This window comes from Macrobrachium rosenbergii, chromosome 12 (assembly GCF_040412425.1).
Source record: "Macrobrachium rosenbergii isolate ZJJX-2024 chromosome 12, ASM4041242v1, whole genome shotgun sequence".
Classification (NCBI taxonomy): Eukaryota; Metazoa; Arthropoda; class Malacostraca; order Decapoda; family Palaemonidae; genus Macrobrachium; species Macrobrachium rosenbergii.
In genome coordinates this window covers 64,075,973-64,093,943 of record NC_089752.1, presented here as the reverse complement: position 1 = coordinate 64,093,943, position 17,971 = coordinate 64,075,973, and the positions used below count along the sequence as shown (strand labels likewise).

Below are 17,971 nucleotides of genomic sequence, written 5' to 3'. Positions count from 1 at the left end.
CTTTCAGTTAAAGGCTGAGAAATTCTTACACCTTGTATCTAAATTGGTGTCGAGGACTGACCTGATTTCGTCTTTGTCATCATAGATAATGTCTCCAATATATTGAAGTTCAGTAGCAAGGACATCCTTGATACTCCTCATAATTTCACCTCATAATTTCCTCGGTGAAGTCAGCAAATGCAGCAAACGGTATTTCCCTATTAGGGGAGCTTGCGCAATCTGATTGTGCCCTGGCAGCTGTACTGCAACTGTCCAGCAACCAAAGAACAATACTCCTGGATGAATCACTATACCCTCAGAATGTACAGACACTTCAGACGGGGTTAGGTGGATCCTATTAGGATCCCCTTCAGTATCTGGTAGCTGCTTGGGAGACAGATTTCCTATTGAGGTATCTCTCTCATGTACAGCTAAAGGCTGTGTCCCTGGTCCTTACGGGTTCAGCAGGGCAGTTTCAGTGGCAACATCCACTTCATGTCTGATTAAAGTGACATCTCCCTTAAGTAACATACTCCATCAGCGGAGTTGACCTGGGAGGTACTAGGAACCAATGCTTTTGGGTTTTGGCTCAAACATAGATTGTGCATGGAAATGGAGGGAAATATACTCTGCCAGAGGTTTGCTGGAAAGATATAGTCTCCTTCCATACCCTTACTGAAACCTAGGAACCAATGAGACAGCTTAAAGCGAGCTATTTCATTCTTGAAACTTGTTGCCAGGAGTATGTTACAAATTTCACAGGTGTCTGGTGACCAACCATATTCTCCTTTATTCCTACAAGGGCTATGTTCATGGCAGGTGGTGTGGGCTTTACCCACTGGCAAAAAGCGAATTAAGCAATTCTCTGCAGCACACTTAATCTGTGGGTCTTGCATGCTAGCGGCCCTGTAGTGATATAAAGAACAAGTTTTTATTAGAAACTACTTGGTTCTAACCATCTATAATCACTGTGTATATAGTACACTCAGAATACTACAGGCTAACTTGGTCACAAGTCTGTAGCTGCAGTATACAGTAATGTTATGATAATGGCTATCCATAAGACAGTAGAAAATATTACCATGTTCATAATTACTACCATATATTTTGTCTTAAATTTATTCTCACAAAATGTTAGACGTGCTAATGATTCGTATTGAAGCACAACTAACATAAAATAGGTTAACTTCGGCACAAGTATGTAGCCATAGTGCTGTATACTGTTAGCCCTGATACTAATGGGCTTGTTCCTCTAAGATAGTAGTCATGTATGGAATTATATAATTACTGTATTACTTAAAATTTTGCCTTAAAAGTAAATTCTTGAATATTATGCTACTCAAGCTAAGTGTATACTGTAAGTCTAATTTATTTACCAGGCGTAGGCTACTCGCAAGTCACAGGTAAAGCTATAGGCTACATAAGAAAGTACTTCAGTGAAAATATTTTGCCAAAGGAAAATTTTCGATTAGCTAGGTACATATAAATTAGGTATGGATCAGATGGATGGATGTGGTGAGGAGGGATATGGGTGAGGTGGGACTGGGGGAAGATGCTAGGAATAGAAATAGATGGAGAAAGTTGACTCAAGCGGCCGACCCTGCTATACAGTGGGACTAATAAGGTCAAAAGGAGAAGATATAAATTGAGTACAATTTTAATGCCCCTTATATGAAAATGTAAAAGTTTAATAATCACGTAGGCAAATAGACATCACAAACATTTTCCTAGTGATGCCGCTATCGGCGGACCAATACCTGATAAAAGTAGGTACGTGAAGGAAAACGGTGCATTATATAAATTAAGTACAATTTCAATGCCCATTATATGAAAATGTGAAAGTTTAATAATCACTCAGGCGAACAGACATCACAACCATTTTCCTAGTGACTCTACTATCAGCGGAGCAATACAGCACCAGCTGAAAGTACATTCGTGAAAGAAAACATTGTATAATCTGATACAAGTTCCCTGATCTTAATGATAATTGGGGAACATTATCACAAAAACTATTCAGTTCAATAATTAAGTTCTAAAATTAACCAATTTGTTTACAGTCAAAAGCTGGTTATGGCTGTATGTGACACTGTTATCGGCAGTAATGTATAGGAACTGTTAGGCTACTACTAGTCAAAACAAAATTGAAGTAGCCTAGCATATATACTAAATAGCCCAAGATAGTTATTAATACAAAAGATCATACCATTGATCTTCAAGAACAACACTGCTTTAGAATTATTAATTCAATACAATTAACCATTGTTTGTTGGCTAACTAAGGATACACCGTAAACACTCAAACCAAACCTAATCTAGGACCTTGTAGTCAGGCGAACAGAAAGACATGTTTTACAGTCATATAGACCAAGAGAGTAATGGGTAAATAGCTGATGTGCAATGCAGTGTTGCCACATCCAGAGGTTAAGAATGGAAGTTGAACCTAGGCAGTCGCTGTAGACAAGAGAAAGAGTCCTCTTGTCTTGAGTCATGCACGCTATTAGTGTCAACGTTCACTAGTACTGGCCGAAACTAATTAAAGAGAATTCTTTGAAATTAGTTGGTCTCTCTTTTGGAGCCCTCTAGGGACCATGAGAGTAACTCCTTTGGGGATGAACAGCAGCTATGCTATCAAGAAGAAGCATTTGAAGCTTAATGATAATTTAGATTACTTAGGAAATACTAAGTGTACTGTATTTTATATCTAAAATCCCTTGATGAAGTTTATGTAAGATTAATCTTTGCTATATTTAAATAAAAGCTTTGTTAATATTTACTTTTAGCTTGGTATATACAGATTAACACAACAGTAATATTGTTAAAGTTGACCTTGCATTTGATGATTTTTTTCTCAAGAAGTAATAGTGCAGCTTCTGGTTCTGTTGAAGTTATAGTGGATTCTTTCCTCCTTTCTTGAAACTGTGGCTTGGAAGATAATTGATTAAGTACATAAATTTTAGTGATCGAGAGACTCACTCCCTATACTTGCCTTTGGAGTCTGACTTACAGTAGTCCATCTTCAAATTATCAGATTTTTATGCAGCGCAGGAGTTGAACTCGCAACATCCAAGGAAGTAAAATTATATCATATTCAGACTGCTGATGTTTCATGGTCCCAACTGCATTGGCTAGCATCATCGAGTGGTCTCTTCATATGAATGGCCTCAGGCAGATCACCATCATTAATGTTCAGAAAAATTTTGACTCCATGGTCCATTTCCATTGTTCAATATTCAAGGATTCAGGTACTTTATGGTGGTAAGGTCTAGTCCCATTTTTCTGGGAAGAAGAAATTCTGAGATTTTATTTATGGACAAGGCAGTGTTTTCCTATTGTTGTTCTCTGTAAATTTATTTTTTATCCAAAAAAGCTAGTAGTGGTGTCACTTTAAAGTAATACGTTTACTTTATTTTGATAAATTAAAAAATGGAAAACAGCAAAAGAAAAGTCAACACAAATTTTGAATAGAGATGAAAATTTTCCATGTATGTCATGTGATGTCATTGGAATTTCAGCAGTTGGGAATAGATAACATTGTTGGAATCTCAAAGGGTTGCATTTCATTGCTCCTTTCATTTTGTTTTTTAATTGATTTTTAAAGGTACAATATAATGTCGGAGTTAATGCAATAGTGAACACCTTAAAGAAATGGATATTGAGGACGGATTCCTCCATTGTGAAAGTGATGGATGATTCAAGGAGGCATTACTATTTTATGTAACATAAGGTGGTACTACTTCCTGAGAGGATAATCTGAAGTTCTTTACAGAATTTGATCTGTTTGATAGTCTTGGCAGTCTTCTAATGCTGCCTGCAAATTCTGGTAACGGGATCATACCAAGGACTCTTTCCTTACAGAATAGCAGACAGAACTCAGCACTAAAAATCTTTGTGTCTGATGGATCTAAAGTGGATACAGGTCATTTTTACTTTGTCTCTTAATCTTTCCATTTCTTTCATCTGTAGCTGAGCAGTGCCAACAGTTTTAGCTGAGCAATGTTGATGATGTCATCTCTTTAGAAGTGTGCTGTTTATCAAGGAAATTTTCCTTGGTCTAAGATTTAGGTGTAGAGAAGTGCGGCGGCCTGCTGCTGTTTGAATTTGTTTGACATTGTTTGAAATTTTCCTGAAAGGAACATGCCTTAATTCTCTTTTATGTTGTTAGCTAATGACCCCCCTCTATATTTCAGAGAATTGAAATTGAAAGCCCTTATAATAGAGAACTTCATTTCTCCGGAGGAAAAGCGCAAAATCCTTTCTCGAGCCTACTTTGATGAAGATGAGGATGTTTGGAAGGTGAGGTTAAAAATGTTGTCTTTTGATTTTGCTGTTAGATTTTTAATTAGATCCTTCTTAACCCCTTCGCCACCGGGACGTACACATGTACGTCTTTTACGGTACAGTAATAAAAGACCGCGACGTACACCTATACGTCTTTCATCCCTCCTCGAAAAACAAAGCTGTTTTCTTCAGCTTGGATGGGTTTCAGGCATAGTATTGTGTACTAGAGAGGTGCAGAAGCTCCACCCACTATTCATTCTAGCCAATGAATGTCCGATGGTCGTCGTGACGTCATATTCATATGGGATATTATAAGGGGTATCGTCCAGCAGCACATGCCAGTGTGCCTCAAGCTTTTATGTATGAAACATTGTCACGATCTTGTGAGTAAATCATTTGGATTCGAATGCTAAACTTTTTTCCCTTTTGATTGCAGTTATTTTACAGGTTTTTTTTTTTTTTTCAGTATCATGATGTCGGATGATAGTATTTCAGATTCTGGGTCTGAATACCTGCCAGATCTGTCAGATGATTATAGTGATAGTGGTGATAGTTGTTTAGAGGATGACAGCGACACCGAGTATTTAGAAGACATTGAACCCATTGTCGATGAAGGTTGGCGGTTCATAACAGATCCATTTTGTGACGTGCGCGCAGACCCACCCCCTGATTTCATGGAGGGTGACAATGGGATCTCTGTTTGCACACCAGACTTCACCTGCCCACGAGATGCATTTTGTTTCTTTTTTTGTAATGATGTTATTGACAGACTGTGTGAATGGATGAATGCTCGTGCAGAGGAGTATTTTCGGTCAACAGGAAAGCGGAAGGTAAATGGACTTTTGTGGAGGGCTGTCACTCGTGATGAGATGTATGTTTTTCAGAGCTTGCTGATGATAATGGGGGTGAATAAAATGCCCCGTATGTATATGTATTGGTCACGAGATGCCATGGTAGGGGGTCCAAGGATCTTTTGTAAAGAAGTGATGTCTCGAGCAAGATTTCTTTGCTTGCTGAAATTCCTGAGGTTTGCTCCATTAGACCAAGTGGATAAGAAACAGCCTAAGACTCGGATTGAACCATTTTTTGACTTACTGCGCCAATGTAGCCAGAATCTGCTCACACCAGGGAAGGATATTGCTGTAGATGAGGCACTAATGCTTTGGAAAGGGAGGCTGGGATTCAAGCAATTTATCCGAACAAAAAGATCCAGATTTGGAATAAAGGTTTTTATACTATGTCCTTCAGATCCAAATTGGAATGGCTATTCGTGGAATTTCGAAGTGTATTATGGCAAGGACACGAGTTTTTCTCTACCTGACCCAGTTGCTGCTAACCTATCTATATCGGAGATCATCGTAGTTCATCTAATGAAGAATTTGCTTGACAAGGGACGTCATGTAGTTACGGATAATTGGTATACCAGTTATCGCCTTGGTAATTACTTACTCACCAGGGACACAACACTTACTGGAGTTGTACGAGCTGGCAGGGGACCCCCTAAGAAACTTGTGAATGAAAAACTCTCCAGACACCAGTCAACTTTTGCAAGGAGGGGCAACACTCTCGTCAAGTATATGGACAAAAAGGAGGTCAATGTACTGACAACTCTGTATACAGCTGGCATGGTAGAGAAGTGCAAAACATACTTCGGGGATAAAACTGTTTTTTATAACAAGCCACTCCATAAACAAAAAATATGAATAACAGAAAGTTTAGTGGGAGCAAATGATGACTGATATACCGCGGTCGACGGGGTCTCATGCGGTATGCAAGCGTTATCGGCAGTGCAACAGGCCGGTGGCGAAGGGGTTAAAGCAGGTGATATGATTTTACCTGGAGTTCATCTTGTTATTTAGTTCTTGTTCATGGTCTAATATGAAGGATGGGTTTCTGCTGAAAAAATTAGGCTTATACAGTATTGTGGTTATATGCTCAGTGGTAGATTTGTCAGAACTATTTAAAACAATTCTGGACAATTCTAAAACTTTTGATACAGGGAGTGAATGCTGTGTGATATCATTGTGGGATCCGATGATGAATGAAACAAGATATGTCTTGTCATTAAGTGATCCTAAGATTGATGATGTAACACATAGATAAAATGTGGTTTGTGGTTAACAGAAGCCTAATAGTAACAGTGACTAGTTCAGTGCCTTTTCTGGTAGCATCAGGAATGTTTTCTACCTGGTAGCAGAATTCCAAATTTTCATTGTGTTTACTTCGATATGATACTTTGTTATGTCTTTTGTGTGTGTTGATTTTAAGCTTAAATTCAGTAGCCTTTATAATATTGAATTATTTATTATGTACTATTTTTGTGAGTGTGTCCAGTACAGTGCTAAAATTCATGGAATTTTAGTTTTTACATAAGTAATGTACTAAGTAATTACATAGCTATTGGTTCCTAACCTACAGCAGCTGAAAAATTCAAAATTTGCGGGGTGGCGCTTCTATCGTTTGTGTGTAGGTAACAAGGTCCCTCCCACTATCCGGGACTCAAAGGAACAACTCAACAGAGAGCTCAATTCGTTTCCTGCTGGCTTCCGATGAACATTGGGAGTTTTCCACAGCTGCTCCATCACTTTCCAGATAGTTATTTGTCTGATCTTGGTGAAGTATTTGGAATTTGTTGTTTTGTGGCTTTCAATCATTGGTGGATTGTTTTTCTGTTTAACTTTAGGAATTGCTTTAGTAAACGATGTTGGATTCCAGTTCATCCAGTATTCGCTTCTGTTCTGAGGGTTGTTAAACTAGGTTAACCAAGTTTTCTTGCAATTCTCATACTAAATGCACTAAATGTTGGGGGCAAGAATGTAGTAAGGATAATACTTGCATAGAGTGTCAGGATTTGGAGGATAAAAAATGGAAAACCTTAAAATCTCATATAGAAAACTTGAAAGAGGTAGAAAGAGGAAAGCAGCCCGTAGGGCTGAGAATAGGGCCAATACAGATTCTACTCCTTTTGCTAGTGTAGGGGATGATAGAGCTGTTACTCCTCCAATTCCTCGTGTTTCTCCCCTTCTAAGTCCTTCTACTTTATCATCTACTCCTGTTTCAGGTTCCCATGATTCCGCTCTCCGCCATTGCCAGCCTCGAATCAAGGTTCAATCAGAGTTTGGTTTATTATCCAATACCATTACGGAAATGGGATCTGCTATTAGATCTCTGATGGAGAAAAATGTGAATAATGAAAGTGCAGTGAGAAGTGACAGTGTTGTGAATGTTGAGGAGTTGGCTGTCCGTCCCACCATTGCTCCTAGACAAAGGTCCCTGTCCTGCTCCCCAGCACTGGAGAGAAGACATACCGGAGGTCCAAGGGAGGCTGGTGGGGTTTGTCCACGGGCAGTCACGCCCTATGTCGACCCTGTCGTTCGTTCCCAGGCTTTGACTAAGCGCCATTGGAAAGGCATTCCATTGCATCAGCTTTCCTCAGTTTCGGAAGCTTACGGCCTGGACAAGAAGTGCATGTGTCGCTTCTCTGCTTCTTCGCACCTGCTCAAGAGATATGCAGGTCGTGGCAATACCTCTCCTCCGGCAGTCAAGAGGTACAGGGAGGTTAGCCCACAACCTTCCTGCAACTTTCAGGACCAGCTTGCTTCTCCGGCTCACCCTCGTCATTCGTTGGGAGACAGTCCTGTGCTCTATAAGCGTCCTGTGCTCTATAAGCGCCTGAAGCGCCCGATTTCTTCCGAACGCCCGGCGCCTGCCGACTTGCACCAGACTTCTGCTTGTGAGCGCCTGGCGCCAACAGCCAAGCACCCAGCCACTGCTTCTGGGCGCCAAGCGCCTTCCTCTCATCAGCCCCATCATCATCGGTTCAAGATTTGTTAGCCCCACTCCAGTGTCAATTGATGGTGCTTATGGGTTTTTTGAAGAAAACCTCTTCAATTCCCAAAACCAAGGACAAGTCTTTGTCTCCTATCTCTTCAGAGGAGGAAGAGGTTGTTCAGGGTTACGGTCCCCCACTTCAGCATACTCGTCTTGTATGCGATTCCTCATGGATAACTTTCCAGATTTCTTCATTCCTGCTGCTCCTACTTCTCCTACTTCTCCAGCTTCTACCCTCCTCATGAGAAAGAAGTCATCAGAGGGTATCAGATTACCCAAGCTAATTCTTTCCTTCTCCTCGAAGAAGGCTCTCCGAGAGGTTCATGACTGGCTGGCCTCTAAGAGAGAGCAGGGCAAAGCAACATTCGCTTTTCCGCCAAGCATGTTATTGAAGTTGAGGTACTCATTCTACGCTACCGGGGAAGCTCCTTCCTTGGGAGTTTCTACTTCCTTCCTCCCAGGGGGGCTTCTCCAATCTGGTGGATTTGGCTCATGAAACAGCCTGTTCTAGTGCCAAGATAATGTTTTCCTCCCCCGAACTTGGTCACCTTATCAAGAACATTTTTAAGGTTTTTGAGATTTTTAGTTTTCTTGGTTGGGCCATTGGGGCTCTAGCGAGAAAGTTTGAGGACGTCCAGATCTTGCTGAAGATTTTGCTTCTGATTGGCTGGGAGTTCTTTCGTGCGCCGATAGGGCAGTTAGAGATGGCTCTTCAGAACTCTCCTCTCTCTTTTCAATGGTTGTGCAAAAATAGAGGGAGCTCTGGTGTTCTTTCACTTAAAAGGAGTTGCACCGACACAGAAGTCAGCTCTGCTTTTCGCTCCTTTGGATAAGTCTCACCTCTTTCCACAAATCACAGTGAAGGAGACCTTTCAGACTTGCAGAAGTCTACCACTGACCTGCTAGCACAGTCCACTAGGCATCCGAGTGAGTCTGTGCCTTCCACGCTGAGATCATTCTACCCCTTACAACCTCAGCCCTTTCGTGGGGGGGAGGACAAAAACCCAGGCTAGACCAAGATCAAACTTGCGACCTCCTACGGAGTCCATTAAGCAGTCTTCCTTCAAGACTAACCCCAAGAAATGAGGAGTTAGTCCTCTGCGCCCAAGTAGGAGCCAGACTTCTACTTTTTTCTCCTCCCTCAGTAACATCTCCAATCACCTTGACTGTGTATTCAAAAGGTTCCGCGAAGTTTTTGGCTCTCCCTCAGGAAGTCGAATTCCTGATTATCAAGGGAGCAGTGGAAAAGGTGCTAGATTCCCACTGAGAAGGTTTTTACAATTGCTTTTTCGTGGTTCTGAAGGCCTTTGGGGGCTGGAGGCCTGTCCTGTACGTCAGTGACCTGAATGCGTTTGTCCTGAAGACGAAGTTTCATATGAAGACTGTTCGCTCAGTCATGTCTTCAGTGAAGCAGGGGACTGGATGGTCACCCTGGATAGGCAGGATGCATATTTTCACGTTCCTGTTAATCTGGACTCACGGAAATTTCTACACTTCGTTTTTCAGGGCAGAGTACTACAGTGCTGGGCCCTATGCTTTGGTTTTTCGATGGCCCGCAAACTTTCACACAAATCCTTGCTCCTCTAGGGAATTGGCTTCACCTTCTGGGAATCAGCATCAGCTTATACCTGGAGATTAGCTTCTCTGCTCTTCATCAGATGAGAAGTGCATGGAGGACTTGAGAAGAATTCTTCGCCTGACGCAGGAGTTAGGCATTCTCATAAACGAGAATAAATTCCTTATGACACTGGCTCAGGAGATTCCCTATTTAGGGATGATACTGAATTCTCAGACTTTTCAGGCTTTTCTGTCGCCCAAAAGAGTCGACAACTGCCTTCAGACTGTCAGTCAGTTCCTTGCACTTCCTTCCTGCTCGGCAGTACAGTGGATAAGTCTCGTAGGGATCTTCGCATCAGTAGAGCAGTTTGTGAGATTAGGCAGACTGCACATGAGACCCCTTCAGTTTTTCCAGAAAGCAACTGGTGCAGAAAGACCCAACCAGACTTCCATCTTCCTGATTACATTGGAAATCAAAGAGTGGTGGTCTTGCAAAGAAAGACTTCAGGAAGGGAAGTCTCTTCTTCCAGTGAGCCCCGACCTTCAGTATTATTCAGATGCCTCTGACCTAGGCTAGGGCGCTCTCCTGGACAGCCAGGAAGTCTCCGGAACATGGATGACGTTGCGATGGAAGTCTCACATCAGTGTGAAGGAACTGAGAGCAGTTCACCTGGGCTTTCAGTCCTTCTTGGATCTAGTCTGCAGCAAGAAGATAGTAGTGCATGCGGACAACACCACTGCACTTTCTTACATTCGCAGATGGGGGCACTCATTCCTTCCCTCTGTATGAGACGGTGAGGGATCTCCTTTTGTGGGCAGAGGAGAATCAAGTCATTCTTGTTACATGGTTCATTCAAGGGAGAATGAACGTTATTGCGGACAAACTAAGCTGCTTCAAGCAAGTCCTTCCGACTGAATGGACCTTAGATCTATTAGTCTGTGATGATCTGTGGAGACTATGGGGCAAGCCCACTGTATATCTCTTCGCACCGTCTAGAAATCACCGTCTTCCACTCATTTGCTGTCTGGTTCTGGATCCTTGAGTATGGGCGATGGACGCTGTGCTTCTGAACTGGGTAGGCTTAGATGTGTACGCCTTTCCTCCCTTCGGGATGATCTGGGAGGTAATCAACAAGTTTTCTCTGCATCAGAGCACCTCCATGACCCTAGTCACTCCTTTTTGGCCAAACAAGGAATGGTTCCCAGATCTGATTTGGCTCCTGGTGGATTACCCAGGATTCCTCCCACAAAAACGGTCGCTTCTCAGACAACCCCCACTTCCTCTGATTCCACCAAGGGTTGTCAGCTCTGGCCCTGACAAGCTTCAGACTGTCAGATGCCTTGTCAGAGCAAAAGGCTTTTTGTGACAGGCTGCAGAGGCGATTGTGAGGCGCAGACGAACGTCTTCTACAAAGTTCTACCAATCCAAATGGGCAGTCTTCAGAAGGTGGTGCAGCCGCAATAACGTCTCTTCTTCTGAGACATCTATAAGTCAAAAAGCTGATTTTTTAATACTCCTGGAGTCTGTCAGGAAATTATCGACCTGTGACATCAAAGGGTATAGGTCGATGCTCACACAGAGAAATAGATCTGTCTTCTAGTCAAGACATCGGTGACATAATCAAATCCTTTGATACAGCTAAGCAAGAAAGTTCTTCCAGTGTCTCTTGGAGTTTAGACACCGTACTAAAAAGGCTTTCAGGTCCTCAGTTCAAACCTCTCTGTTCTGTCTCACTCAGGAATCTCACCAAGAAGGCTCTCTTTTTAGTGGCTCTTGTTACTACCAAATGTATTAGTGAGTTACAGGTGATAGACAAGAGAGTAGGTTTGCGCAAGGGGACGCATTCTGCTCTCTTTCTCTTGGTTTCCTTGCTAAAAACGAGGACCCTTACAAGCTCCTTCATTATCAAGAATCTCATGGACATCTTAGGGCCTGAGGAAGAAGAGAGACTTCTCTACTCATTGAGGTGTCTCAGGTACTACCTTCACGGGACGGAAAAGATTAGAGAACCTTCGAGCAACATCTGGTGCTCTGTAAGAATCCTGGTTCATCCCCTCTCCAAAAATACCATTTCCTTTTTTATTAGAGAGTTGATATCAGAAGCCCACTCCCAGATCCAGGAAGAGTCCTTTCCTTTAGTTAAGGTTAAGGATCACAAAATTAGGGCAGTTGCAACTTTCCTGGCATTTAGACATAACTTGTCTTTCTCTACAATCTTGCAGTCGACGTTCTGGAGATGCAAATCCATGTTCGCCTCATGCTACCTCAAGGACATGGAGACCTTGTTTGAAAATTGTAACACTTAAGGACCCATCTCTGCAGCTGGCATGGTGTTGGGGGAGGAAGCATAGGGAACTCTCTGTTCCTTTGCTATCCACTCGCCTTAACTTGAGGTTTTGAGTCTATGGGGAGCCTGGGGGTACTTTGTACCTGGATACCCACCAGTTTCATTTTTTAATGGCTTGGGTTATGGTTTTAATTCTGTGATGTAGGTGATAGTGTTGTTATTTTGTATTCTGGTCAAAGCCCAGGGCAAAGGCATCTTTAAACTTTGTCAGCATACGGTGTACTTCCTCTGCTGCAAAGTTCCCACTAAAGTAGGGGCTACCCTTGGCTACACTGCCATGCCCACTACAGGTTAAGAGAAGCTCCAACCAGAGGCAGTACATTACCTACCTGCAGCAGCTCTCTCAACAGTTAAGGCAACAACAAACATTTATGTAATGTTAGCATCCTTTCTATTTCAAATTCATTACTTACTCAGTGCTTTGGAGTAGAATATGTCCAGGCTCTTTCCCACCTCCTAACAATGTGGAACCAGCTATGTAATTACTTGGCAAATTACTTAAATAAAAATGACATTTTTATGATAAAAAGTTTTATATATACTTACCAAGTAATTACATGATCAAAGCCTGCCCTCCTCCCTGTGCATGGACATTAGAGCATGAAACGAATTGAGCTCTCTGCCGAGTTGTTCCTTTGAGTCCCGGATAGTGGGCGGGACCTTGTCACCTACACACAAACGACAGAAGCGCTGCTTCGCGAATTTTGAATTTTTAGGCTGCCATAGGTTAGGAACCAATAGCTATGTAATTGCTTGGTAAGTATATATAAAACTTTATTTTACCATAAAAAATATCGTATTTGCACATTGTGCCTTTTCATTGTTTATGTTCAAGCCATCAACCAGCTGGGGGGTAAAATGTACTTTATGCTTGTCTTAGGTCGCATATTCACACCTTAAAAACTGACGGACATATGAGATTCAGGAGAGCAAGTTCCAGCCTTCCTTAAAAAATGACAGTAATATATGAGATTCAAGATGGGAAGTTCCAACCTACATTCAAAAGTGACAGTAATCCCTGAGATTCAAGATGGCAAGTCCCAACCTACCTTCAAAAGTGACAGTAATATTTAAGGGAGGGTCAATATTGCAAGTCTAAACTTTAGGTATGTTGTGTACCATTCAAAACTTGGACCAAGGTACCTTCACTCTGCAGAGGTTTGCTCTAGATTGGGCAGTGACAAACATAATCATGGGTTTTATATTTTATGGCTGTTGTCGCCATATACAGGGGAAGAGTACAGTACATAGATTATAATTTCTTAAGCATTTGCTTATGTACTCACAAAAGTTTTCTTGGCTATGTTTTTACTCATATTGTCAAATTTACAAGTATAAGGCATCATCACCTTTTTCATATTCCATCTTTGTAAAGATTTTGTCTGCTATTAAGGCAGTGGGTGACAGCGTTTGGGAGAGACAAAATACAGTAAGTAAGTGGATGATATCAAGGGACTGTGAACATGGACAACATAATAGCTTTAACCTTTTATATCCACAGGAAACTGGTTGCAGTTTTTGTTTCTGCCATTAGAATGAAATTATATGATCTGCCATTAGAATGAAATTATATGAAAAATGCAAGTTCATATTCCATCCTTGACCAGTAGGAAATCCAGTGCTCTTTAACAGTGAATTAGGAACAAGTTTGCATAATGCTCATGCAGACATATGTAAAGATATAATAGCAACAAAGCCTATTTTGTTTTGTTGGAGGAGAATTGATTTGAACTAAGGGATCTTGAATGAACACTAGGAGAGCTATCCAGTGGTTTGGATTTCAGCTTCCACAAAGAAAAACAACTTGTTCTAATTGTTTATTTACTGATACAGTACTGAGATATGAGTAATAAAACTACAGTTTATAAGAGAGTTTCAGTAGTTTGCTGAATAATTTTACTAATTTATGTTTTATCTAGTCATTGTAAATAATAATTTTATATCCCATGAGTATGAGTAACAGAAAATGCTGAGTTTTCAGTCATCTTTTAAATGTTTGCCTAATATGATCAATTTTCCTTGTAGGTTCGCCCTGTGGTTCGTCAGACTAGTGGCGGCACCCTGAAAAGACCTGTGTCGTCGGCGTCCCGAAGACCTACCTCAGAGTATGCGAAAATGCAGGCGTCAGTGGATCACAATCCTAGATACAAGGTGGGATATGTTGGGATCTCTTCCCTTTGTGCTTCGTTTCATTCAACCCACTGAGGTTCAATTTATTTCAGACGATGTTGTGCAGATTTCGACTTTGGCGTGAAATGATGTCATGCATAGAAAATAAAAAAAAATTGATTGTTAATATTTTGAAGGAATTAATTATATTAAAAAGGTATTTTAAAAACAGAACTGTGGTATTGTGAGAGTGTCAACATGATGCTGATGATTGCTTTTGCACTGTTTTCATTTAACTCATAAAAAATGTTTAACCCACTACCTGGTCCAAAGTACAAGTCTGTATTTGTATTCATAATTCTTTTTATTGATTTATTCCTTCTTATGTTTGTTTGTTGTTTACTATGATAACAATCTTTAGTAAGTGCAATATTATTCATGCTTATTTTCATTTTTCCTTTTATTGTATTATTTTTCCATCTAGAAATGTCTATTTTATTTTCAGTGTAACACTGCACATTACTAATTATTGTAAATATCTGTTATGTAATGAAGCATTGGAAGTTGGTTTGTCTTATTAAGTTTGTTTTTGCTTGCAACATTAAACAGGCTGCTGCTGCAAACAGTGTTTTGTTTTCTTGTATCAGGTTTAACACTACTGTAATCAGTTTGCTAGGAGTTTATTTTGGCTACAACTGAAATGTGGAGTAGTTTGCTTAGTGCAGTTGTGGAATCTTTTGCCCTCTTAAATGTTTGAGGAGCAAATTCATCCTGCTTTCTGCTGAAATCACCTGAGTTCAGGTGTATTGGTGATTATTTTCTATTCCCTCATATTTATTTATTTATTGTCTTTTCCTATAACTTGTCTCTGCAGGCTGATTTCCCTTTAGACCATAAACCCTCTTGGGTTTATAGTCTGTTGACTCTATCATAAGGATTTTCAGTTGAAGATTTAAAGAAAGAAAGGTTGTATTATTTTACTGCTTTGAATTATGCTGTTGCTTTTGCAAACACCTAGAATCTGTCTTGCATAGGGCCTCAGATAGGCTTAGCATACATGGAAGTTTTTTTTTCCAATTGTACTGAAGTTTGGTCTTCCTTGCTGTGGTATTTCCAAGAATCGTATGTCATCACTTATGAGGTCACTTTCGATATTCGTGAAACATTTGGTATAGTTCACATAGTTGAGCATAAGTTTGTCATTCCAACTTATTAGTTGTGACTTTTCTCCTTCGATCTGTAAACTCGTTTCCAGTTTTTAACACATGTGATGATGATGTTTGTTGTTAGTAAATTGTCTACTCCATTTTTTATGTGGCTTCTCAAGGTTCTGTTTCCTTATGTAACCTATTCTTTCACTTTGTTTAATTGATGACTGTTTCTCCTCTTCTTAAGGACATGGCTTTGTTGATGGCTGATCCTTTTATGCCTCTCACTTCATTCTTCATATGTCAACTTCAGTCTGTTAAGGACATCTAGTTCTTCATTGGATGGGTCGATATCGTACTCTCCTAGCATTCACTTAGGCCCGCATTCGATTCTCCGGCCAGCCACTGAAGAATAAGAGGAATTTATTTCTGGTGTTAGAAATTCATTTCTCAGTATAATGTGGTTCGGATTCCACAATAAGCTGTAGGTCCTGTTGCTAGGTAACCAATTGGTTCTTAGCCACGTAAAATAAGTCTAATCCTTCAGGCCAGCCCTAGGAGAGCTGTTAATCAGCTCAGTGGTCTGGTTAAACTAAGGTATACAGTACTTAAGGACATCTACATAAATAGCATATAATTTTGTCAAGTGTGCATTTAATTTTGTTATATTTATTAGTGCCAAATGTTTAAAAGACACATTTAAGAATCGGTTATCTTCTGAATTAAACTTGGAAAGAATAATTCATTCGCTTATTTTTTTCAGGGTAATTGAGGTATCCTCTTGAGGAACAAATCATTTACACATTAATTTTCTTTTTAGGGTGAAAATATCATGGTAGTAGAGTTGGATCCCGCTGTTCGTACGACCAGAGACTGGGAAGGTCCCGTAGTAGCACCTCGGGTTTCAGCAGCGCTTGAGGCAGCTCTTAGACCTTTGGACGAAGACTTGAACATTGATGCTTCCTTGGCAACACTGAATCACTCTCAGGCAGTCAAGTCTACTCGTAAGACAAAGGGAAAGTAAGTCCTCTGGCCGTGAATGCACAGCTTTCCATTCTTGCTCCCTTATCAGCAGATTTATGTAAATGGTATTTTATGTACACTGTAGTGGATGACCAGCCAATTTTTTATTAGCTGTTTTTAAACTCTGACTGTATTTGTATAACTGATTTTATTCTGCATTGTTTCTTGCATCCTATATTTCCATAATGCATGAAATCCTTAAAGTACAGTGTCGCTGCCTTCATATTTTTACAACACTTAGTTAAGAATAGGTTTTCACTTCAGTGGCACTCCATAAAGTAAATAGGCTTGACCCACCTCTTTTCGCAGACATTTATTCTATTATCAGTCACTATTTTGTTGCTTTATTACTTGAATCCAGGTACAACCAAGACTTTATACTTTTCATAGACGTTATTACCCTTTTTTATTTTTAATTACTCTGTTTTATCCCAGTATTCCTCAGATGATTTATATTCTCCTGTGTTTTGTATGATTTTACTTATTTACGTCATGGCTCAAAAGTCTTGAGTTTTTTTTTTATTTTCGAATACAGTATTTTGGAGGATGTAAGAAGCTTCCGGCTTTCTAAAATAGTTCACTTGGTAGATGTAGTTGATGTTTTTTCCAACATTTTCAGGTTGACCCCATATGATGAGATTGATGCTGTGATTAAAAATAACAAACAAACCATGAGTAGAATCATTCCTGAGGTACTGGATGTTTCGTGTATTTTTGCTAACCAATTTGGGAATTGGACTTGTATAGATTCCAAAAATACTCTTTTATTTTTTGGAACTAACCCCAGTTATATATGACTTGTAATGTCTTTCTTTAACCCCCTCATGGAAATGTGGCCTGACTTAGCTTTTTTTTTTGTATTGAGAATGTTTTTTTTTTCTTGACTATAGTACTCCTCTTGACCAGAGACAGTCGATGGGCAGAGCATCAGAACTGATATACTCTTTTGACGTTTTCACTTTTCCAGTCAGATGAAACTTCTTGCATTGCACTTGCATTATTGATGTTCTCAAGTTTGTCCAGCATGGCCATAACAGATGTATATATATATCGTCTTTCTCAAAGATAAAAAAAAACGGCTAATTTTAGTAAAGTAATTTTTTGATGGAAGTATTTAATTTTCTGGCCTTGCATCGTTTAGGGTTACTTATTTGATGTTACATATACAATCTTTGCTACAGTTTTTCATATGGTCATCTACTCAAATGGAATGTATTTTCAGTAATTTAGGATCCAAGGAATTTTGTTCTAATGAGTCACTTCTCTGTGTGATATGTTCAAGCCACATTTTTACTGAAAACATTTTACGATTTGTTCAAAGAGAGAGAATACCCACTCTCGTGTTCCATCAGTTAATTCTGTGAATATCAAGAGCTCTTTTATTTATAATTGTTGTAGTTATAGCAGATGCTTTTAAAAAGCTTTTCATTCTCATAACACTTCAGTAACCTGCTGACCATTTTCCAGTTCCAGCCATTGGTTATGTACAGGTCAGGGGTAGGCTAATCAAGCATTGTAATTTACTGCAGAAGTTGGATTAATCGTAAAGTGGAAATCGGCTTATTTCACAGCTTTGATGTTTAACCTAAACTGTTTCAGTACTGAGCAGTGATGTGGCCTTGCTACAATGATAGTTTTGTTTACCAGATCACAAAGGGCTAAGGATCTGGTGTGTAATATAGAGACTAAAAAAGAGTTT

General features: G+C 40.1%; 1 protein-coding gene across 6 annotated transcripts in view; it reads left to right on the top strand.

Annotated features, from left to right (window-relative positions):
• Window positions 1-17,971, top strand: part of LOC136843695 (kinesin-like protein KIF3B) — a 93,129-nt gene that overhangs the window by 59,752 nt on the left and 15,406 nt on the right. For 3 of the 6 annotated variants that reach the window (XM_067112265.1, XM_067112264.1, XM_067112266.1), the window contains exons 13-16: window positions 4,166-4,271; window positions 14,018-14,143; window positions 16,070-16,269; window positions 16,892-16,964. In XM_067112265.1, the coding sequence (XP_066968366.1) occupies window positions 4,166-4,271; window positions 14,018-14,143; window positions 16,070-16,269; window positions 16,892-16,964 (505 nt within the window). The remainder of the gene's footprint in view (window positions 1-4,165; window positions 4,272-14,017; window positions 14,144-16,069; window positions 16,270-16,891; window positions 16,965-17,971) is intronic. The other 3 variants (XR_010854649.1, XM_067112268.1, XM_067112267.1) reach the window with 1 other exon arrangement.